The 25,851-nt window shown below is 34.4% G+C and overlaps 1 protein-coding gene across 1 annotated transcript in view; it reads left to right on the plus strand.

Annotated features, from left to right (window-relative positions):
* LOC132555145 (piezo-type mechanosensitive ion channel component 1-like) overlaps positions 1-24,138 on the plus strand; it is a 94,407-nt gene extending 70,269 nt beyond the window's left edge. The window contains exons 33-49 of the mRNA XM_060219494.1: positions 621-683; positions 1,993-2,254; positions 2,660-2,836; positions 3,382-3,474; positions 3,629-3,747; positions 4,298-4,451; positions 5,217-5,264; positions 6,072-6,238; positions 7,253-7,411; positions 7,656-7,803; positions 8,471-8,656; positions 8,843-8,935; positions 9,228-9,397; positions 10,919-11,035; positions 11,613-11,692; positions 12,405-12,612; positions 22,183-24,138. Coding sequence (XP_060075477.1) covers positions 621-683; positions 1,993-2,254; positions 2,660-2,836; positions 3,382-3,474; positions 3,629-3,747; positions 4,298-4,451; positions 5,217-5,264; positions 6,072-6,238; positions 7,253-7,411; positions 7,656-7,803; positions 8,471-8,656; positions 8,843-8,935; positions 9,228-9,397; positions 10,919-11,035; positions 11,613-11,692; positions 12,405-12,612; positions 22,183-22,465 — 2,527 coding nt within the window. The 3' untranslated portion in view covers positions 22,466-24,138. The remainder of the gene's footprint in view (positions 1-620; positions 684-1,992; positions 2,255-2,659; positions 2,837-3,381; positions 3,475-3,628; positions 3,748-4,297; positions 4,452-5,216; positions 5,265-6,071; positions 6,239-7,252; positions 7,412-7,655; positions 7,804-8,470; positions 8,657-8,842; positions 8,936-9,227; positions 9,398-10,918; positions 11,036-11,612; positions 11,693-12,404; positions 12,613-22,182) is intronic.
* Positions 24,139-25,851: the final 1,713 nt, after the last annotated feature.

Below are 25,851 nucleotides of genomic sequence, written 5' to 3' on the forward strand. Positions count from 1 at the left end.
ACAACATGTAACAAATAGAAAATTCTACTTTGAATTTTGAAAGTTTTCATTTGTCTGGTATGAAGGGAGTTTGGGGTAGCAGTGTATAAATATAGCCCAGTTACTAACAATGATTTCTGCAGTCATCCAATCACCACACATACAGAAATTTGATGGCACTTCTTTGAAAGAATCATTATTAAAACAAATAGAATCCAATTTTGGCATATGTTTTATTTTTAATGAAACTTGGAGAAAAAATCAAAATTTCTTGTGAAAAAACACATCTGAACATATCTTTGTGGAATGCATTTCATGCATTAAAAGAGAGGGAGAGAGAAAAAAAAGAACCAAAACAGACAATATCTTTAAATTAATACATATTTTGAAATTATATTAAAGAATTTATAGATTTTTGAAACTTTTGATTAAGTAAAATAAGCTTTGATTTTATTGACTTAAATGTTCACAATAAGAATTTTCTTTAATGCCAATTTTACTGTGAGATTGTCATAGAAACGTATTAGTTGATGTCTTAATCAGGAACTTGAGAGACTGTTTAGTCATTTTTGTGTTGTGGTTGGCTGATAACCCTCCAATCCTGGCTGCTGTTCCTGTAAATTCCTTGTTCTGTCTTCCAGCTCAGATATGACAGAGTTAGTGGAAATAAAAACAGAGACAGAACTAAAGATGCCATCTGCAGGGTAGGCATATCATGTACATCATATTCTGTTGAAGTTAAGCTCCATGATTCATACCTATTTTGGTATTCAACACAGAAAAATGTTGATGGGGTTGATTTGTATATATAATCAGTCTTTAAGTTGCAATATTTACATATCCAGTAATCAGTTGGAGTTCATCAATGTACTGAAATATTGCACTGTCATACACCTATATACCCTTTTAAGTAAGTTTGCTTGTTTTATCACCCTGAGAACAGCCAGGGTCATTTTGTGACAGACTCCTTGTAGAAGTTGGCCGCTAGCTTACTGAACAACATATGGAATGTCTATCTATACAGTCTGCATCTTTATAGCAAATACCTGTCTATAAAGGTCACCTGTATGAAACAAATACCTGTCTATAAAGGTCACATGTATGTAACATGGCATTGGTTTTGGGTTCCAATATAAGAAAAATTCCTTTGTTTAAAGACCACTTTTCTCGGTTTCTTGGGGTGACCTTTATAGACAGGTTTGACTGTGACACAATAAAGTTCATCAGACATCAGCTGACACTAGTTAACTAAAGGTACGTAAACTGTTATAATTTAGGAGTGAGCTGGATAACTATTCACTCAGAATCAAGGTGATTTTACATCTGTTAGCTATTATACAGAGTCTTACAGGTGTGAACTATCAAAAATCTATCAAAGATATCCAGGGAAACTTTTGTAGTGATCACAAGACCTGTATAATGAGAAACTGAAGCCTCTGTGATATTCAGTTTTATAGTGAACATCATGAAAATTTTAAATCTTTGTTATTTGTTAGACCACAAACTTGTTCATCAAGAACTCATTTTCATTCCTTGCATGACTGACACTCATCAGTACTGTTTTGTTAAATTTTAAATGATTTAATTTGGTTGTCTAAAAAGAGCTACTTTGTCTCAGACTTTTTTTTACAACAATTTGCAATACAAAATAAGTTTTAGCAATTAATGTTTATCACTCATGTTGGCTCATGTGGAAACACACAGAGCATCCTACTTTGGGGGAAGTCCATGAGGAAAATCTATGTGGTCAGACAGGAGAGTTAAATGTTTTCAACTCAAGTATGTAAATGTAAACTTCCAGTCTTCTAGTTAATAAAAACAAGTGTAGTGTCTACTTTCCTATGTCTTGTTTCACAGCAAAATCTTAGTTCAGAATGACGATTGAAGAAATTTCTCAATAGGTAAATAACTTGCAGAAGATTTTAAATGCAAGTCTGCAGTTGATTTTGGTATTTTGTTACAATAAGAAAGGAAAAATAATAAATGAATGGTACATCCACATTTTGATTATAGTGAGGAAGAAAGTGACAGCTCGACCAGTGGGAAGAGTAAGTTTGAAAGAAGCAAGCCTAAGATTTTCCTGTTGTTTGAGGCCTGTTACTACCTCATCATTTCCCGTTCTGAGATGGTGTGTTACTTCCTAATGATACTAAACCAGATTCTCAACGCCAGTCTCCTGTCCCTGCCCCTCCCTCTGATGGTATTTCTGTGGGGGATGTTATCTGTGCCACGCCCCTCAAAGACATTCTGGATCACAATTATTACATACACAGAGGTAAGTCCTTGGAAAAAACAGTACTCTTGCCATTGAAAAAGGTCGTTTTTTGACTGTTAAGATTTTCAATGTTTAATTAAAGCTTTAGACAACAGGGACGAATAATCCACAGACGTCATGGCACAGACTTTAGACAACAAGGACGAATAATCCACAGACGTCATGGCACAGACTTTAGACAACAAGGACGAATAATCCACAGACGTCATGGCACAGACTTTGCTTTTTCTATAACTAAGAATTCTATCAAACTATGGATGCTTTTTTCTTTCAGTCTTTTTTCTGTTTTGGTCTTGAACAAAGCAAAAACAAAGATCTCCAAGGAAAGTGACCTTCAAAATCTGACACTTATTAGAGTGTAGTTTTTTCCTCAAACATTCCAACTGTGTATTTTTTTATCTGTAGGCTATCATAGTGGTCAAGTACCTGTTCCAGTTTGGTTTTTTTACTTGGAATGATGGTCTACCACCATCTTCTCCATTCTGGCCACCTCGGATAATCGGAATCGAAAAGAAGGATGGATATGCTTATGCTGATCTAGTGTTACTGCTGGCGTTGTTCATTCACCGAACTATACTGAAGGTACACTTGTGTTGCTACATCAGATTATATTTGTTCAAAGTTTTTAACGCATCTGGCCCTAAGATGAGTGATACAGGCCCTATGGGCCTCTTGTTTCTCTGTCAAAATTCAAAAGTAAGTTAGCAGGATATATTTGGCAGTAAAGTCCATGCCTGATAATGAGACAACCCATAACTTTCAGATGTTCTGTTCCAGTAAAATTCACATTAAATGATATTGCATTGTCCTGTAATAAGCCCACCCCATGAATCTAAGCCAGATGGTCTATTCTCGTGCCCCCCTCCCCCCAATTTGACCTCAAGGGTTTTGAAAAAGGAAAGGATCAAAGTCATTCATTAGAAGAAATTCTAATAAGAACCTTTTGCTCCAGCATTCTACTGGCTAAATAACATAATAACTCTGGATCTGTATGGTATTGAGAAGGAATTTTCAAGTATGTAAGCAGCATTTACCCTTATTACCTTGAAAATTTGTCAAGGTCATACGTTTGGACAAACTTTGAAATGCTGCAGTCAGTGAATATTCTATGGTTTCTTGTTTTGTAGCGATATGGTCTGTGGAAGGATGCTGAAGACATTGATGCAGATTTCAAGGAGGTAGAAAAAGTTATCAGTCGACCGAGCTCTCCACTGCCTGAGGTTAGTATTGATTTGGAAATATCTGTGTTTAGTTTTACACTGCTTTTGATGAAATCAGTATTTTATTGTATGATTGTATTGTTATCTTTTTTTTCCATAATGTGAAACTTTTATGATAAAATATGATGTATGACCTTGTCTTTTGTTTTGCCAGGACGATGCTGATGTTACCAACTGGACAGAATCCACAGCTTCCACCAGCCTGCAGGTGACCTCTATAGAAGACTCAGGACAGGATGACCTTGACCAAGGAAAAAAGAAAAAGTCCAAGAGGTTAGTAATTAGGGCAACTGACCATTACATTCTGGACATTCTCTCTCAGATTTTTGTTGATGACACTATCTGTAACTTTTTTTTTGAAAACAGAACATTGTTTAATGTATCACTTTTGAATAACATGATATAAATCTCATATGTATCAGGGACAGGATGCCAATCACAGGTGCAAATACCAAGAGAATTTCAACACAACAATAAGCCAAACATGATCATTATTATTAAAGAATTACACAGAGACCTGTGTAAATTACAAGCACTAAGGTCCAAGTGACAGTTAAAAAAGTTAAATTGATAATATATCATATTTCCATTACATGACTTGCTAAAGGGTCCAGAATAAGTGTTGGTGTTTATTTCTTAAGTTTGATAGACTGATGAAAATACAAACGATCATTAATGAAGATTTAAGGGATAGCAGACCAAATAGATAGAATTAGAAATAAGGAATTTTGTTTTGTATATAATGACATGTTTATAACTTAATCAACAAAAGATAAAACTACAGAATTCCAATGAATTGTTTATTTTGTCTTTATTTTCTCAGAAAGAAGAAATATTTCCAGCCATTTACAGATTTCTACGAACAGTTGACCAATGAAGACTATAATGCCACTATTGATGTGTATGCTTCCATGTTTTTTTGTGACTTCATCAACTTCTTGATTGTCTTGTTTGGGTATCAAGCATTTGGACCAGCAGTGAGTGTACAGCATAAAGATTCAGTTTTAGAAATATCAATGAAATTGTATAAGATATTCATTTTGGTTTTGTAATTTCTTGTAAATTTGAACAATTTCCTTGTGAAAGTAATGTTTTTATTCTATTTTGAACACACATGTTCACACAACTTATAGTTTGAAATTGTGCTTTCAGCCTTTTTTGATAATTTAATGGTATTTGTAAAATACAAATGGTATTATCATGGTTACCTCCCTTTGCAGAACTCAACTAGCCCTTCCGAAATATGTTGCTGTAAGCTTATTAATAAACATTTTTTATAGCAGTAATTTAAAAAAAAGATTCATGCAAACAATGAACAAAAAAAAAAAAAATTTATTGGAACAGTCTTGGATGTATGATATAATATCTGTCCCTTAAGTAATTCAGCAGAAAATTAACATTCATTGAAACATTTCAGCTGAAAAAGGAAATTGATAGGAACACGCATTTCTGTAAAATAATACTGGTAATTCAGTTAAAGGAAGGGCGAAAGAAGTTTGATTTGAAATTCTTGGTGTGAATAAAAAGTACTAAGATATGATGAGATTTGAAATTCTTGGTGTGAATAAAAAGTACTAAGATATGATGAGATTTGAAATTCTTGGTGTGAATAAAAAGTACTAAGATATGATGAGATTTGAAATTCTTGGTGTGAATAAAAAGTACTAAGATATGATGAGATGTAGGCTGCTTTTGTTTATAATTACATTGTAATAAATTGGCTTAATAATCTTTTATTTCAGCAATCAGCTGGAGGAGGTGATGTGACATCGTATCTCCGTAATGATAGGGTAAGGGTAATCAAATTAGTATTCGTAACAAAATCTTAAGATATGAAAATGGCCAAGAATATGTCCTAATCTTGTGGAAAGAAAATATTAAAAAGATTTTAAAACCGAAACATTTTGTGAAAATCTATTCAGAGTTGAAAAATGGTCCATTTTGTTTGAGTCTCTTATCTTAATGCAAATGTGTGGTCAGCCCTTCTACCTCAAAAGGATCAAGAGTGAAAAGTGTGTTAAAGGACCAGAAAGTAAAATGACCAAATTCTTACTTTTTTCTTTGTGTATGATTACTGAGGTGAATTTTAGACTTCAACTGTTTTATCAAATTTTAAAAGAATTGTGTGATTTTTTTTTCAGATTTTACTTTATAGTCTTAAGAAATAAAATTTTTGATGATTCAGCCATTTTGCATGGTTTGAACAGATTTTGATTGGTCCATTATGACCTGACAAAATCAGGTGATTTGACCTTGTTTTATAAAGCCACTTGGCAGATACATGTTTACAAGATAGAAAATTGACCAAGGAGAGACATTGGTCAGCTGATTCCCAAGTCCCTATGATTGATATTAAATATTCTGTATGTTTACAGGTCCCTGTGGTTAATGATAGATACCGTGTCTGTTAACAATTCCCTGTGACTAATGATAAATATTATATAATTATATCAACAAGTCCCTAAGAATAATGATTAATACTGTGCATGTTAACATGTTCCTGTGACTAATGATAAATATTATATAATTATGTTAACAGGTCCCTGTGACTAATGATAAGTTCTGTGTTTAATGATAAATACTGTGTTTGTTAACAGGTCCCAGTGACGTTTCTATTTATGCTGGTCACACAGTTCATCCTTATCATAGTTGACCGTGCTCTCTACCTCAGGAAAAATGTGATGGGAAAATTCATCTTCCAGATCTTCCTGGTAGCCATGATACACATATGGCTGTTCTTCATCCTGCCATCTGTTACAGAAAGGTGCGGTTTTGTACTATGGAGACTAATTTGTTTGTAGACGAAATTCAAGATTCCAGAACTAATAATTTTATGCTTCCCAAAACTTTTCTGTCCATTAGTCATTATGCTCATCCTTTCATGTACTGAGCATATCTTTGACTACAGGTAAGCAAAGATCATGAAACTTGGTATATACATTTGTCATTAATTGACACAAAATGCAGTATTCCTAAGTCAGGGCCCACAACCCCTTAATTACAGAGTTATTGCCCTTTGTTAAAATGTTTGTGTCCTTAGCATAACTCCATCATTTTATCTAGGATGAAGAAACTTGCTGTATACATTGTCTATTCAAAGAGGATGTTAAGCCCACTGAATACAGGCCTTGTTACCCCTTAGTTATTGTTTTTTTTTGTTAAAATTTGGATATGTCTGGAGCATAGCCTTGCTTTCATTTAAACTAGGGATAAGAAACTTTATGTACCAAGAGAATGTGCAGTGCTCCAAATTCTAGACTTGAAACCCCTTAAGAAATTCCCCTTTGTTGAAAATTTATGTCCCAAGTAAAAGTTTGCTTTCATTTAAACTAGGAGAATAGAATTTGGTGAATCCATTGCTATTACTAATATGATGTATAGTGTACCAAATTAAGGACCAACAACCCTTTAATTAGAGTTATTGCCCTTTGTTAAAACTTCTGTGGCCAAAGCAAAATCCTTGCTTTAATTTAAACAAGGAAAAAGAGTATAGATGCACTGATCATACTAAGAGGATGTACATTGTACCCAATTCATGGCCCAAAATCTTCAGTTACAGAATTATTGCCCGGTGTAAAAAATTTTGTGTTAAATAAAGTTGTTTTCAGGAAGCATATATCAGTTTCACTGATACTCCCGTGATAATTGAATAAAAAAATGAAATGTTAAATCATAGTTTTACAAAATTTCTTTCACATAATATTCTAGCATTCAATCACCTGCATTGTTAGTGTGTATATTTTTTTTTTAGAAGTTCACAGAATGTTTGTCTTTTCAGGAAGTTTTCAGAGAATATACCTGCCCAGTTATGGTACTTTATGAAGTGTATATACTTTGGACTGTCAGCCTATCAGATCAGGTCTAGTTACCCGACTCGTATTCTTGGTAACTTCCTTACCAAGAAGTACAACTACCTCAACCTCTTCCTCTTCAAAGGGTGAGTATCCATGGAAACCACGAATTTCTGTTGTCAGAAGCATCTGACAAGTGTGAAACTCTGATAATGTCTTGTTGGAGGATATGTATTTTTATCATATCTTATGTCTAATATATCTCTGTTGAGAAAGGTTGGTATTGTTGGAAATCCTAGTATTTTCAGAAATTATTCTAGCTCATTCTTTTTTTAATTGGTCATTTGATTAAAACTGTTTTAAATGGTATATTTGTTTGGATAACAATAGGTTCCTTGCAATTCCATTCTTACTGGAACTGCGTGTGTTGATGGATTGGATTTGGACCGACACAACAATGGCCATTGGTAGCTGGCTGCAGATGGAGGACATTTACGCTAACATTTACGTTTTGAAATGCTGGAGAGAAGCTGAGAGGGTAGGTCAATACAGAGTTGTGTCCCCTGAGTCTGAGAGGGTAGGTCAATTCAAAGTCATGTCCCCTGAGCCTGAGAGGGTGGGTCAATACCGATTTATGCCCCCTGAGTCTGAGAGAGTGGGTCAATACAGAGTTATGCCCCCTAAGTCTGAGAGGATGGGTCAATACAAAGTCATGTCCCCTGAGTCTGAGAGGGTAGGTCAATACAGAGTTATGTCCCCTCAGTCTGAGAGGATGGGTCAATACAAAGCCATGTCCCCTGAGTCTGAGAGGGTAGGTCAATACAGAGTTATGTCCCCTCAGTCTTAATTGCACCAAATAACGGATAGAACGGATAGATACTTATAGGGTAGATGATGTAGAGTTATGTCCCCTTAATATTAACTGCGGCAAATGATGGAGAGAGACTAAGAGAGTAGGTGATACAGAGGGAGGAAAAGGGTTTCAGTATCCAAGAAAAACTCAGATGGTGATGAAGTCGAGGTCTTTTTTAAGTCATAGCTTTGTGGTATATGGAACTGGGAGTAAGGTTTGGTCATGTTACATAAAGTTTGTTATTGCTGAAGCATCTGGTAGCTGAGGTAAATGTTGCAATGTTTAAGGTTTAAGGATTCAGAAATATCTGCTAGCTGATTGGAATATTACATTGTAAAATTTGTTGTTTCAGAAATATCCGACGCCACGGGGCCAGAAGAAGCGGTCACTAGTAAAATATGGTATGGGTGGGTCACTTTTGGTACTTGTCATCTTCATCATCTGGTTCCCACTGGTCATCTTCTCTCTGGCCAACACTGTGTTTGTACCTAATCCACCCATTGACTGTACGGTGACCATCGCAATCGGAGGATTCCAGGTAAAACCAATATAAAGCTAATAAACAAAAAACATCTGTAATGTCCAAAAACCTGCTGAGAAGTTGCTGTCCAAATTTGTCGTCTTAAGATGGTGAATTAAGATAAAACACTGATAGATATTGTATTGTATGTTTGTTTATTGTTCTGGAATATTAACTTACAGCGGGATTTGTTTTATGTTGCAGCCTTTGTTTAAGATGACAGCCCAGTCACAGGCCGTCAGTACTTTAACTTCAGGGGAATACAACTACCTGCGAGATTACTATTCCAACAATCGGGTATATCACAATCTTAATAATCATTGGATCAGCCAACTCATCTAACATAATCCACAACTTAACAACAAGATGTGCCAGTGGGATTGGAATAAAAAGATATTTAAAGTTACTAAGTAATAGAATATAAGTTACAGTCTGTGTATTCCCAGTGTACTGGCTCAAAAATATACACACCTTTGATATCATCCTAAAATGTTATGTTGAAATCCAGTTATGTTTTAATTCAGTTATTCTGAAAATAGTTTACCAAGTGTTTGATCAAATATGTACAAATTACTAATTATATATACAGGAAGCACTTGGATTCCTTAGTAACTACGAGGCTGTTGACATTACAAAGATTTCACTTAATGGAAAATCAACATCTGTGTGGGGCATCAGTCCGCCTAGTCAACAGGAGCTCATCACAACCCTTAAACAGAACACTAGTAGTAATATTGAGTTTTACGTCAGTTTTACCAGGTGAGTACTGTTGTTACATTGAGTGTTATGTCATTATAGCCAGGTCAGTACAGTACATTACAAGTCCAAAACACCTTTTTGAAACTATTGAGATTTGTAAAATTCTAGGTTACCTGAAAGATGTTGGTCTGTGTAATAGACTATGAGGTAGAATTTTAATCTTTTTTGTTAACATACCCATTTAAGATTTTTAGCATTTGTCTTTTACCATTAAGTTTGTTTCATGTTGTTTCCTTTGGATCATTGTGTGTTTTTACCGGTTGATGGTCCTAATGACTTTTATGTGTTGACAGGCTGTTAATAATGTCATAATAATGATAACAGTACATTCATGTATCTTCCGGATTATAAGCCCCACCTTTTTTCCTCATGAGTCGAGCATGTGGTTTATATAGCGATGTGACTCATTTGTGGACAAAAAAAAATATTGGCAGAATTAAGAAAGAAAAAACAAACAAAATAAATAAATAAATACCAGTACACCAGTGCAAGAAGGTACTGAGCTTTTAATGAGTACCTACAGGTTGCATGTTTGTGACTGAAATAGATCATCTAGAAAGGTCAGTTGCAATCATATACAGGATGACTTAAAGATTGAAATAAAAATAACATCCTTGTGGATTTAATGAATCGTACCTTTTAATACGAATCACAAATAATATCTTCTGGACTTTCACGGTTATTTCGAAGCCATAGCAGAAGTTTACAATAGACTTTTGCATCCTGGGATTGATAGGTCATTGGGTTGTAGGTCAAATTCTAGGGGGACCACCATTTTGCTTATGTTATGAATGGCTTTGTGTAACTGACAAGAAGAAATGATGTAGGACTATAAGAACTTGGTTAGCATACAAAGGCCTTCGTTAATATTTAACAGTACAGACAACAATGGAGGGATGGTTTGTTAAACTGTACGTAATGCCACGCCCTATATCTGTGTGTAGACAATCTGTGAAGGCACCCAAGCCAAATGAGTTTGATAATTGCTATTTTACAATTTTTGAAATAAATCAATAAAATAAAGGACTATCTGTGTATTATTATTAAATGTTTTAAATGTAACGATAACCATTTCACAAGAAAGGATGTGCCTTATATTCCAGTGCAGTTTATATGTAGATCAAATTGGAAAACTTGGCTCTCGGCTTATAACCCGGAAAATACGGTAGTAACATCGAGTCTTATGTCAGTTTAACCAGGACAGTACTGTAGTAACATTGAGTCTTACATCAGTAAGAACAGTTTAGTACTGTAGTAAAATTAAGTCTTATGTCCATTTAACCAGGTTAGCACTGTAATAAAATTGAGTCTTACGTCAGTTTAACCAGGTTAGTACAGTAATAACATTGAGTCTTAGGACTGTTTTACCAGGTTATTGTTGTGCTGTAACTACTTATGGAATTCAATATCTGAATGCTATATGCTGATGCACACATGAAATGTTTTATGTACATTTAGATAGCAGGAGACTTAGAGGAGATGTTAAACTCTTACAATATTACTGATTATCATGAATTCTAGGACACCAAGTTCATCTGCAGCAGGGGAGTCTCTGAGTAACGAATTCACCACAAAACTGGATCCCAGTACACAGAATCGTCTAGCCAGCATTGTGGAGAATATGCATGGAGAGAAAGTGTAAGTTACAGAGTTGTGATTGGTGAGGTGATGTTTACACAACGATTGATGGGATAGGGAGAAGTAGTCGTACAGGTTCTAATCAGTCTAATACAGCCTTCCCCTTGATTTTGTAGTAGAAGAGTGTCTCCAGTTATAGTTATTTGTCGCCTTGGTAACTGAGGACCAAAGAGCATGGTATCTTCTAAGAGATGTCTATCCTTCTATTTCTTTGTAGACAGATATGTTTTTGAGCAATGCTTTTTTCGTGAATATTTTTGATCAGGTTTAAATGATTGTTGCATAGAAGACAATGCTTTTGTAATTCTTCATTCAGTTTGTCATTTAAACTTCAGAATAATGGCTAAAAGTTTGTATTTTAAATAACAAATGATGTACTATAAGCTGAGTAATTCGTAACGATTAGTTAATTGTTTGGTTTTGGCTTCATATTGTATAATTTCCAATCAACAACTGTGACCATATGTTCTTTAATGGTTAAGCTGTGTTAGAATTTAATGTTATAGTTAAGATGTCTACCTGGCAAGTTATCAAAAAAAAAAAAAAAATGAGTCAATAAAATATTTGATTGTTTCAGAGACGTGACACAGGTGTTTCCACGATTTATACATCTGCCGAGTAAGGGTCGAGCTGTCGAAGTTCGAGAACTCTTGTTTGGTAAGATGTTTGGTAATCATGGTTGTGTCAAATTGAAAATCAAGCCATCTCATTGAAACAATAATAAGAATCACATGGTAATATATAAAATCAGTTTCTGCAATGATGTAGGGTTATAGTGAAAACACAAAAGAATACAATTTTTGTGTCGCCTGCAGAGCTGGCGGACACTTAGGGATCACTTTGTCCGTCATCACGCGTCGTCAACGTCGTCGTCCGTACGAAAGCTTTCCGGACTTTTTTCGGTAATGCTTTGAGTTATCAAAATGAAATTTGGCATATGGCTTTTGTTGCAAGGGTACAGATTTAATTCCATTCTCAGGTGTCTGTAACCCTTTTTGGCAGAGTTAGAGTTAGGCCCCTTTCAACTTGGAAAATTTCTCAGGAATATTGCTTTGCACAGTTTTCCCTTTATGCTTCAAGTTATAGAAATGAAATTTGGTATTACGACTTTATGGTTGATCATTGCACATCCAGTTCAATTTCTGGGTGACCGTGACACTTTATGAAGGCGACACATACAGTTCCGAGGAACTCTTGTTTTTCTAATATTAATAAATATAATGTTAAACATCAGCAGGACATCATGACAAAAATGGAAATATACTGCAAATCTTATAAAAAAAATTTGCATGAGACCAAAAAAATGTCATCATTTAATAATAGTAGTACATATATATACATTAAGTACGTATATATTTTTGATACACAGGTTCTTCGATCCAATACAGTAATGTTTCTTTGAGTTTACGTAATGACACAATTTCCGAGTGGTGGCAAGCCCAGGAGGTTATCCTCGGTGACAATATATTTAGTCCAAGTAGTGATGAAACAAAAAAGAGATTGGTGGATAACCTTACCCTCATCAGCTTCAACGACCGTGTCGCCCCGGAGGGATTCTCTTTCATCACAGGATACGGGTAAGGAATCTGGGCAGAAGAAGTTTAGGTATAAATTATCAGGGCAGTATAGGGAGGATATCAATATCATCAGGTCAGTAGAGGGAGGATATCATTATCATTAGGGCAGTACAGGGAGGATATCAATATTATCAGGGCAGTAGAGAAAGGATATCAGTGTCATCAGGGCAGTAGAGAGAGGATATCAATATTATCAGGGCAGTAGAGAAAGGATATCAATGTCATCAGGGCAGTAGAGGGAGGATATCAATATTACCAGGGCAGTAGAGAGAGGATATCAATATTATCAGGTCAGTAGAGGGAGGATATCAATATTACCAGGGCAGTAGAGAGAGGATATCAATATTACCAGGGCAGTAGAGGGAGGATATCAATATTACCAGGGCAGTAGAGAGAGGATATCAATATTATCAGGGCAGTAGAGAGAGGATTTCAATATTATCAGGACAGTAGAGGGAGGATATCAATATTACCAGGGCAGTAGAGAGAGGATATCAATATTATCAGGGCAGTAGAGAGAGGATTTCAATATTATCAGGACAGTAGAGGGAGGATATCAATATTACCAGGGCAGTAGAGAGAGGATATCAATATTATCAGGGCAGTAGAGAGAGGATTTCAATATTATCAGGACAGTAGAGGGAGGATATCAATATTATCAGGTCAGTAGAGGGAGGATATCAATATCATCAGGTCAGTAGAGGGAGGATATCAATATTATCAGGACAGTAGAGGGAGGATATCAATATTATCAGGTCAGTAGAGGGAGGATATCAATATTATCAGGGCAGTAGAGGGAGGGTTTCAATATCATCAGGTCAGTAGAGGGAGGATATCAATATTACCAGGGCAGTAGAGAGAGGATATCAATATTATCAGGGCAGTAGAGGGAGGATATCAATATTATCAGGGTAGTAGATGGAGGACATCAATATAATTAGGTCAGTTTAAGTAGGATATTAATGTTATCAGGGCAGTAAAGGGAGGTGGATATTAGTATCATCAGGGCAGGATGGATATCAGTTTTATGTGGGTAATTTTCACTGGACATATAGTGAGAGTCTCGATAGGTTGATCTTCATTATTTCTTCATTATGATATCAATTTATAGTTAACATTTGACCTATAAGAAAACTGACATGTAAGAATGCCATGAAATATGTAAGATTTTGATAACTAACAGCAATATATATCTATCCACAATCATTGGCACACTTCTACCTTTTTGTCTGACCCTTTCAAACCTTCTATTTTAACAACTACATTCCCATCCAGTAAAACAGAACAAACAATTTCACCATTTAACTGTATGCAATGGTAACAAGTGCTCGTCCTCTCCACTTATTCTGTCAGCTGTTTGATAATAATCACAAACTACACTTCTTATATGGATTGTTTACAAAATAGTTTTACTTTACATTGCATGTTACATTAGGATTTTGTTGTGCTCTCTGATGTGTTAATGTTATACTTTTGACAAACGATTGATTATGATAAAAAATTAAGATCAAATTCCATTAACAAATTTTTACCCATAGCATAATAAAATTGAGTATTAGTCCCAAATCTGACTGGCTTTATTGCTTTCATTGCTTTTGCTTAGAGAAAGAATATTGAAATTTCTCAGTTATTTAGAACTATGAAATAAAGACAGCTTCCTCAATATTCTCAAAGTATCATGACTTTGTCATAACGTTTTAAGATCTATAATTGATTTTCAGTCATTTTGTTGGGATTTCAATATTTATTGTTTGTTTCTATATTGGATCATTTTCTACCTGATAATAACACTATTGCATGTTTCTTACACCATTTTATTTGAAATTTCACTTTCTTTATTCTGTGTTGAGTTGTGTAAATTAGTGAGTTGCCTCCCTTCATAGTGTGATTTTTAGGCCGAGTTGTTCTTAGTCTGTTAAAACTTTGCAAATCAAATATGCAAATTTTTAAAACAAAACATACTTTTAAAAATATTAGTGTAAAATTGTTAATTTAAAGAAGTCTTTGCTTTATTTGTCCAAATATGGTCATTGAGACCCTTTGAAAAGTCTAAAAAAATCTTTCAACCTCTCCTATATAGCAAATTTAAGATGTACTCAAACTACATAGATCCAGGCCTCATTTCTGTTGTTATTTTAATCTAAAATGATTTGAAATTTTTAAAAAAAAGTTGAATTGCTGGAATGTTATGTTTATAGAATAAAGATGCAACTTTTTGTTCTGTTTAAGAAAATCTCAAAAACTTGTGGTATATGTTAACATTATAACTTTACTGAATATATCTATAATCAAATGTACAGCAGCTAGCTTTGTATACAGTTTATAAATATTTATCTCACACACAAAATGTATACATTTATTTCATTATGATTAAGCCTTGTATGTCATTACTTTTATATAATTGTATATTTTTTTTATACTTAAAACAAATTAATAACATGCTTAATGGAACACATGATATATGGTGTAATACACAAGCCATGACTCTGCAGCAGTTCATATCATTAGATTTTAATACAATCTAAATTCATATAGAGAATCTATGAGAACTTTAGCAAAATACTTGTTTGCTTTTTGTTGATTTTTGAATCATGACAAAATAAACATATATGGAGATTAATAAAGGGTCTGTCTTGTATGACCACATTATCATGGCTGTGTATGACTTTCACCTTTGTCATGTATGACCTTCACCTTTGTCATGTACGACCTTCACCTTTGTCATGTATGACCTACATGCTGTTATTTTGTTATATCAACATTATCTTTACCTGTCACTTTTGTGTTTCATCACGTTGACCTTGGTGTTTTGTCACCTTGACCTTGGTGTTTTGTTACCTTGACCTTGGTGTTTTGTAATCTTCACATTTTGGCATGGTTTTTTTTACTGAAATCGGCTACTTATATAGTTAATTTATATACAATTTATATTTATATATATTAGTTAATCATTACTTTGCTGACACAGAGATGAGTACATCAGGTCCTAGTCTGTCAATTGATCAATCAGTCAAACAATCAATCAATCAATCAATCAATCAATCAATCAAACAATCAATCAATCAATCAATCAATCAATCAATCAATCAATCAATCAAACAATCAATCAATCAATCAATCAATCAATCAATCAATCCATCCGCTATCTGATAATATGCCAAAAGGATTCTGAAGATCTTAGAACATAAATAATTTTTTCTTTGAAATGATTGGAAAATATTAATTAAAGGAATAATGTTCAAAGATGTTTTTCTTGATTTAAGTGTCATCAGGTTTAAAGTATGACCTATTTTGATTTTGAATTTGAATTTTTGGATTTTCCACAATTTTACCTGTAGATACCTTGACCCATGTGACAGTAGGGGAGGGTTTAGCTGCTGACTCCATGTTTGGTCTTCACACTAGTATTAAGCTTATTGAAACTTCAGTCCTTACATAAGTTAGATAAAATTTATGTCTTTGTAATATGTAATAATTAGATATAATGCCCATTATAGGCAAACTTGCAATATGTACACAACATGTTATAGTATAAGATATTCTCCATATTATGAATTTAATCAAATTTTAGAGAAATGTCAGGTAATGAAAATCAGGAGCATTCCTGAGAAACTTAATTGATAAACTTGTTATTTGCATGTCACAGCCTTTTTTTTTAGTTACATTTTTTTTTATTATTGATTATCATATTATTTTTACATGGTGAATGTGCATATGGCTTGCTTTTGTATGTATGTGTGTTGTATATCATTATCTTATATATGGCTAAAGAATCCTGGTACCACCATGCTTATCCTTTCTATATTAACATAGCCACTACAAGAAATATACAATATTGACCACTACAAAAAAAAAAATCAGTAGCTACTAAAACACACAATATCAGCCACTACAGATACTATATACTATAGGTAAGTAGCTACAAAAAATACACAATATCAGCCACTACAGATACTATATACTATAGGTAAGTAGCTACAAAAACTATATAATATCGGCCACTACAGATACTATATACTATAGGTAAGTAGCTACAAAAAATACACAATATTAGCCACTACAGATACTATATACTATAGGTAAGTAGCTTCAAAAAATACACAATATCAACCACTACAAAAAATATACAGATGAGTCGCTGCAAGAAATATACAATACTGGCCACTAGGAAAAATATTGGTTACTACAAAAATGTGTTATATCTTCAAATTATGCTTTAAAAATGTACAAATTGGTCACTAAAAATCTATATTATTTGACACTACAAACAATAAACATGATTGGATGCATTAAGAAAATTGCATTGTTGGATCGCTACAAAAAGTGCAAAATATCAGTCACTACAACATGCATGTTATACACAGTAATATAGGTTACCATCAAAAGATATATCAGTTCATACAAAAAGTAAACAATATTGCTCACTCAATTTGTTCAATATCAGTCACTTTAAAAATACATTATCAGTAGTGGATTAAATAAAAAAAACTAAAATATAATAAAATATTCATAAAAAAACATAAAGACTCTAAAATGTAAAGCTTGTGGTCCTCCTTAAATCCTGTGTTGTATATAAGTTGTGGTCCTCCTTAAATCCTGTGTTGTATATAAGTTGTGGTCCTCCTTTCAGACCAAATAGTAAAGCTTGTGGTCCGCCTTTAAGATTGAACTGTAAAGCTTGTGGTCCTCCTTTAAGATTGAATTGTAAAGCTTGTGGTCCTCCTTAAATCCTGTGTTGTATATAAGTTGTGGTCCTCCTTTCAGACCAAATAGTAAAGCTTGTGGTCCGCCTTTAAGATTGAATTGTAAAGCTTGTGGTCCTCCTTAAATCCTGTGTTGTATATAAGTTGTGGTCCTCCTTTCAGACCAAATAGTAAAGCTTGTGGTCTGCCTTTAAGATTGAATTGTAAAGCTTGTGGTCCTCCTTAAATCCTGTGTTGTATATAAGTTGTGGTCCTTCTTTCAGACCAAATAGTAAAGCTTGTGGTCCGCCTTTAAGATTGAATTGTAAAGCTTGTGGTCCTCCTTAAATCCTGTGTTGTATGTAAGTTGTGGTCCTCCTTTCAGACCAAATAGTAAAGCTTGTGGTCCGCCTTTAAGATTGAATTGTAAAGCTTGTGGTCCTCCTTAAATCCTGTGTTGTATGTAAGTTGTGGTCCTCCTTTCAGACCAAATAGTAAAGCTTGTGGTCCTCCTTTAAGATTGAACTGTATAGCTTGTGGTCCGCCTTTAAGATTGAACTGTAAGGCTTGTGGTCCTCCTTTAAGATTGAACTGTAAAGCTTGTGGTCCGCCTTTAAGATTGAACTGTAAAGCTTGTGGTCCGCCTTTAAGATTGAACTGTAAGGCTTGTGGTCCTCCTTTAAGATTGAACTGTAAAGCTTGTGGTCCGCCTTTAAGATTGAACTGTATAGCTTGTGGTCCTCCTTTAAGATTGAACTGTAAATCTTGTGGTCAGCTTTTAAGATTGAACTGTATAGCTTGTGGTCCGCCTTTAAGATTGAACTGTAAAGCTTGTGGTCCGCCTTTAAGATTGAACTGTAAGGCTTGTGGTCCTCCTTTAAGATTGAACTGTAAGGCTTGTGGTCCGCCTTTAAGATTGAACTATAAGGCTTGTGGTTCGCCTTTAAGATTGAACTGTAAGGCTTGTGGTCCTCCTTTAAGATTGAACTGTAAAGCTTGTGGTCCGCCTTTAAGATTGAACTGTAAGGCTTGTGGTCCTCCTTTAAGATTGAACCGTAAGGCTTGTGGTCCTCCTTTAAGACCGAATTGTATATAGCTTGTGGTCCTCCTTTAAGATTGAACTGTAAGGCTTGTGGTCCTCCTTTAAGATTGAACTGTAAGGCTTGTGGTCCTCCTTTAAGATTGAACTGTAAAGCTTGTGGTCCTCCTTTAAGATTGAACTGTAAGGCTTGTGGTCCTCCTTTAAGATTGAACTGTAAAGCTTGTGGTCCTCCTTTAAGATTGAACTGTATAGCTTGTGGTCCTCCTTTAAGATTGAACTGTATAGCTTGTGGTCCTCCTTTAAGATTGAACTGTAAGGCTTGTGGTCCTCCTTTAAGATTGAACTGTAAGGCTTGTGGTCCTCCTTTAAGATTGAACTGTAAAGCTTGTGGTCCTCCTTAAAGATTGAATTGTAAAGCTTGTGGTCCTCCTTTAAGATTGAACCGTAAGACTTGTGGTCCTCCTTTAAGATTGAACCGTAAGCTTGTGGTCCTCCTTTAAGATTGAACTGTAAGGCTTGTGGTCCTCCTTTAAGATTGAACTGTAAGGCTTGTGGTCCTCCTTTAAGATTGAACTGTAAGGCTTGTGGTCAGCCTTAAGTGGTCCTCCTTTAAGATTGAACTGTATAGCTTGTGGTCCTCCTTTAAGATTGAACTGTATAGCTTGTGGTCCTCCTTTAAGATTGAACTGTAAGGCTTGTGGTCCTCCTTTAAGATTGAACCGTAAGGCTTGTGGTCCTCCTTTAAGATTGAACCGTAAGGCTTGTGGTCCTCCTTTAAGATTGAACTGTAAGTCTTGTGGTCCTCCTTTAAGATTGAACTGTATAGCTTGTGGTCCTCCTTTAAGATTGAACTGTAAGGCTTGTGGTCCTCCTTTAAGATTGAACTGTAAGGCTTGTGGTCAGCCTTAAGTGGTCCTCCTTTAAGATTGAACTGTATAGCTTGTGGTCCTCCTTTAAGATTGAACTGTAAATCTTGTGGTCAGCTTTTAAGATTGAACTGTATAGCTTGTGGTCCTCCTTTAAGATTGAACTGTAAGGCTTGTGGTCCTCCTTTAAGATTGAACTGTATAGCTTGTGGTCCTCCTTTAAGATTGAACTGTAAATCTTGTGGTCAGCTTTTAAGATTGAACTGTATAGCTTGTGGTCCTCCTTTAAGATTGAACTGTAAGGCTTGTGGTCAGCCTTAAGTGGTCCTCCTTTAAGATTGAACTGTAAGGCTTGTGGTCCTCCTTTAAGATTGAACTGTAAGGCTTGTGGTCAGCCTTAAGTGGTCCTCCTTTAAGATTGAACTGTAAGGCTTGTGGTCAGCCTTAAGTGGTCCTCCTTTAAGATTGAACTGTAAGGCTTGTGGTCCTCCTTTAAGATTGAACTGTAAGGCTTGTGGTCAGCCTTAAGTGGTCCTCCTTTAAGATTGAACTGTAAGTCTTGTGGTCCTCCTTTAAGATTGAACTGTATAGCTTGTGGTCCTCCTTTAAGATTGAACTGTAAATCTTGTGATCAGCTTTTAAGATTGAACTGTAAGGCTTGTACATGTAACATACCTACATAGCCCATACTTATACATGTAACATACATACATAGCCCATACTTATACATGTAACATACATACATAGCCCATACTTATACATGTAACATACATACATAGCCCATACTTATACATGTAACATACCTACATAGCCCATACTTATACATGTAACATACCTACATAGCCCATACTTATACATGTAACATACATAGCCCATACTTATACATGTAACATACCTACATAGCCCATACTTATACATGTAACATACATACATAGCCCATACTTATACATGTAACATACATACATAGCCCATACTTATACATGTAACATACCTACATAGCCCATACTTATACATGTAACATACCTACATAGCCCATACTTATACATGTAACATACATACATAGCCCATACTTATACATGTAACATACCTACATAGCCCATACTTATACATTTAACATACATACATAGCCCATACTTATACATGTAACATACATACATAGCCCATACTTATACATGTAACATACATAGCCCATACTTATACATGTAACATACCTACATAGCCCATACTTATACATGTTACATACATACATACATACATAGCCCATACTTATACATGTAACATGTACATACATACATAGCCCATACTTATACATGTTACATACATAGCCCATACTTATACATGTTACATACATAGCCCATACTTATACATGTAACATACATACATAGCCCATACTTATACATGTTACATACATAGCCCATACTTATACATGTTACATACATACATAGCCCATACTTATACATGTAACATACCTACATAGCCCATACTTATACATGTAACATACCTACATAGCCCATACTTATACATGTAACATACCTACATAGCCCATACTTATACATGTAACATACCTACATAGCCCATACTTATACATGTAACATACCTACATAGCCCATACTTATACATGTTACATACATAGCCCATACTTATACATGTTACATACCTACATAGCCCGTACTTATACATGTAACATACATACATAGCCCATACTTATACATGTAACATACATAGCCCATACTTATACATGTAACATACATAGCCCATACTTATACATGTAACATACATACATAGCCCATACTTATACATGTAACATACCTACATAGCCCATACTTATACATGTAACATACATACATAGCCCATACTTATACATGTAACTTACATAGCCCATACTTATACATGTAACATACATACATAGCCCATACTTATACATGTAACATACCTACATAGCCCATACTTATACATGTTACATGCCCATACTTATACATGTAACATACATAGCCCATACTTATACATGTAACATACATAGCCCATACTTATACATGTAACATACATACATAGCCCATACTTATACATTACATATACATAGCCCATACTTATACAAACATACATAGCCCATACTTATACATGTAGCATACGTACATAGCCCATACTTATACATGTTACATACATAGCCCATACTTATACATGTAACATACCTACATAGCCCATACTTATACATGTAACATACATACATAGCCCATACTTATACATGTAACATACATAGCCCATACTTATACATGTAACATACATAGCCCATACTTATACATGTTACATACATAGCCCATACTTATACATGTAACATACCTACATAGCCCATACTTATACATGTAACATACCTACATAGCCCATACTTATACATGTTACATACATAGCCCATACTTATACATGTAACATACATAGCCCATACTTATACATGTAGCATACGTACATAGCCCATACTTATACATGTTACATACATAGCCCATACTTATACATGTAACATACATACTTATCCCATACTTATACATGTAACATACATACATAACCCATACTTATACATGTAACTTACATAGCCCATACTTATACATGTTACATACATAGCCCATACTTATACATGTAACTTACATAGCCCATACTTATACATGTTACATACATACATAACCAATAGTTACTGATAGTCCATACTGATACGTGGTCCATACAAATATGGTCCATACTGATACGTGGTCCATACAAATATGGTCCATACTGATACGTGGTCCATACAAATATGGTCCATACTGATACGTGGTCCATACAAATGTGGTCCATACTGATACGTGGTCCATATAAATATGGTCCATACTGATACGTGGTCCATATAAATATGGTCCATACTGATACGTGGTCCATATAAATATGGTCCATACTGATACGTGGTCCATATAAATATGGTCCATACATTGCTACTTTGTGTTTGACTTTTCAGCATTATTGGATTGTATATCACCTTCATCTTGGTCATCGGTCGGATCCTACGTTTGAGCACAACTGGATTGGTGGAGTTGATTACTTATCGAGAGCTTCCCTACGTCGATAATATCCTTCAACTGTGTCTTGACCTTTATCTGGTGCGAGAAATGCGGGAATACCGCCTTGAGGAAGACCTTTATGCCAAACTACTTTTTGTGTATCGTTCATCAGAAACACGAATTACCTGGACACAGTTGCCACGACGACTAATTGTAACACAGGAGAAGAAAAATGATTAAATTTTGAATGCTGTGCCATCCTTTTTTAATACACTATTGATAGTACAATATTTCATTTGTTAATGTAAGCAGTGATTAGGCTGGATACAAGGTTAAGCCTTTAAATGTCCATCATCACCTAAATTTTGTACAAATTGTTTTTGTCTTTGATAATGACTTCTGAAGGTTATATTTATATCAACAGTCATTTATTTACATTGTTTCCGTGTTACATGTAGTAAGGTGATGTAATTGTAGCTTGACCTCACAAGAACTCAATTGCACTTTGAATTATGTTAAAGGTACAATGGACGTTTTATTACAATTTTAGAACAAAAACTGGTGTACTCCATTTTTTTTTCTACTAAAAATTTTTTTACATTTGGTTATGGAAATTAAATTCATGTGTTAGGAAACAGTCAATTTGGGATTAAAATCTAGAGAGTAGTCTCCCTTGCATTGCTAAACTCAGAATTATTTTAACTACCTGGTAGATATAAGTATAACTTTTAAAACTTATTATTATCCTTTAAAAAGGTCAAAAATGAATGGCTTTAAGGAAATTTAATTGGGGTTTAACAAATTCTCGAAAAAGTACTTATCCATAATAGAAACAATGTTGTTAACTGAGTATGTAAATTTGATTGACTTACATCTACAAAAGGCTAGAGAGCATTTTTTAACTGCTTTGAATGGAGTGTTATTTTTTAGCACACATTTAGTAGCTTATATTCAGTTTATCTTAAAAGACTGTTAGCAGTGATTATACATGTAGGTGTTGTGTAAAGTTAAAGATAAACTTCATTTTAAAAAACCTGAAATGTATTGGCATAAATTATGTACACATGTATTGAAGTTTGGGTTTTTTTTTTTTTTTTATTATTATTTTTATTATTATTTTCTTTCAAATAGAGGTAGAATAAAAAAAAGAATTGTTAAAAAAATCACAATTTTAGGAAATATAAGGGTAAATGTGATTAGAAAATAAGTAAAGAGGAGATCAGGAGAGATGTAAAGATAATGAAAATATGACCATATCTTCATTGCTATCATATGTTTTTCGCTTAAAGCTGGAAATTAAATTCCACAGGTGCTTAAAATGAAGGATGCAGTTTGAAAATTTTCATGAATTGGTTGATTCAATTTATTTTGTGTTTAGATATTTACACACTATGCTTTTGTACAGAAAATCAAAATTATGTTTAAAATTTCATAAAATAAGGATATGGTGAAAAAGGAAATTATCCTTTGTGTTTAGCCCAATATTTTGAGAAATTTTCTATGTGGATTGATTTTTTTTAATGTCCTCTTTCTGCTGATGGCCTACTTTCTACATATGTATGTATGCTGTGTGAAATTCTGTAAAAAAAATTGTGAAGCCTGAAGTTCTGTCTATAACTTTGTGTATGCTGACTTCCTGTTGATAACCTTGTGTATGCTGACTTCCTGTTGATAACCTTGTGTATGCTAACTTCCTGTTGTAACTTTGTGTATGCTGACTTCCTGTTGATAACCTTGTGTATGCTGACTTCCTGTTGATAACTTTGTGTATGGTGACTTCCTGTTGTAACTTTGTGTATTCTGACTTCCTGTTGTAACTTTGTGTATGGTGACTTCCTGTTGATAACATTGTGTATGGTGACTTCCTGTTGTAACTTTGTGTATTCTGACTTCCTGTTGTAACTTTGTGTATGCTGACTTCCTGTTGCAGCATCATTGGACTGTATGTATCACTGGTGCTTTTGATTGGTCGCTTTGTGAGGACATTGTTCAGTGGTCAGTCTGAGCGGATAATGTTTGAGGAACAGCCAAACGTTGATAATATTTTAAACCTGTGTCTTGACATCTACATGGTGAGGGAATCGTTGGACTTCAGAATGGAAGAAGACCTGTTTGCCAAACTTCTCTTCCTCTACCGCTCACCTAGAACAATGGTCATGTGGACAAAGCACAAGGTGGACTAAAAGGCACAAGATTTAAGATGTGAGGTCAAGTACTAGAGATCATAATGACACAGGTTTTATTGAGCAGGTAGTAGACAGAATTGCTGAGGTTGGAGGTCAATGCTATAAGTAATCTTTGTGGTACATATGTTTATAAACATTGAAGCAAAGTCTTAAGTGTAAATTTAATCTTGTGGTTTAAGAAAAGGAAAACAAATGGCTCTGAGACCTTTCCAAGGTGTTGATTTTTTCTTTTTGTGACAATTTTAACTGTGAAGTTTAAATCGTTTATATAAAATCTGTGATAAATGCGAGTTCTGTAGTTGAAATATTTTAATATATCACCTTACCTCGACTAAGAGACCCTGTTTTTCATGTCTCAAATTTCTGTTACATTTGTTAGCTCATTGGAGCTTAAGGAAACATTTTTGATGGTAATATGACTTGATTTGTTAGGACACCACTACACACCAGTGTTGTTCGAGACTTACATTATATCTAATGTAATATACCAAATAGAGGCACTATGCACTTTCAAAAACACATTAAAGGGTGTGCATGATAAAGCCATTTTCAGCGAAACATTAAAGAAAACAAAAATTAAGTGTAAAAGGTGGTGAAACATGAAATTTGGTGAAAAAAAGGAATCCTCTAAGTTGAGTTTGAAAACAAAGAAAATATTGTAAATTTCAGCAATATGATTTAGTTGCTCCAGGGAGGTAGAGTTAAAAAACTAAATACTGTATTGGTAGATTAGTATAGCAAGTTTTTACTTGCTTTTTGTGCACTTTTCCTAGAATAAAGGAGGGTGTGTTTTATAGAGGAAGGGGTGTGGTTATTACTGTAGATGAAATACAGTTAGAATAAAAATCTATCTTGAAAGACTTCCCAAGTGTATGAGTACAAAAGTGGTCTCACAGAGGATGGGGTTTTAACAAAGTATAGGCAACTGGATCGTGTAAACAAGGGTAATATTCGTCTCTTAATTGTAAGAAATAGCTTGATTTTAAGTATATGGTACACCAATAACACAAGATTAAAGTTTGTAGTTGACACATTTGAAATATATCTTGGCAACTTTTTAGATTGTTTATATTGACAAAAGATATACAGTACAATGTAATTGTATACTTGCAACTAAACTTGGAAAGATAATCAAGTATGTCTGTCCGCCCAAAGGTCTTTTGGTGATGGAATTTTGTCAATAACTTACATGTATGTTCTTAAGTACAGTTGGTATGTTCTTAAGTACAGTTGGTATGTTCTGAAGTACAGTTGGTATGTTCTTAAGTACAGTTGGTATGTTCTTAAGTACAGTTGGTATGTTCTGAAGTACAGTTGGTATGGTCCAAAATGTGAGCAATGTTTATGATACAATGATTGTGCATACGTTCATTTAGTGGTAAGAGGCATTAATAATTTATTTTTGTTGGATATATTTTTGTTGGATTTTTACTTCTTTAA

Source organism: Ylistrum balloti, unplaced genomic scaffold, assembly GCF_031769215.1.
Source record: "Ylistrum balloti isolate Yb309-2 unplaced genomic scaffold, AGI_CSIRO_Ybal_v1 Utg370456, whole genome shotgun sequence".
Lineage (NCBI taxonomy): Eukaryota > Metazoa > Mollusca > Bivalvia > Pectinida > Pectinidae > Ylistrum > Ylistrum balloti.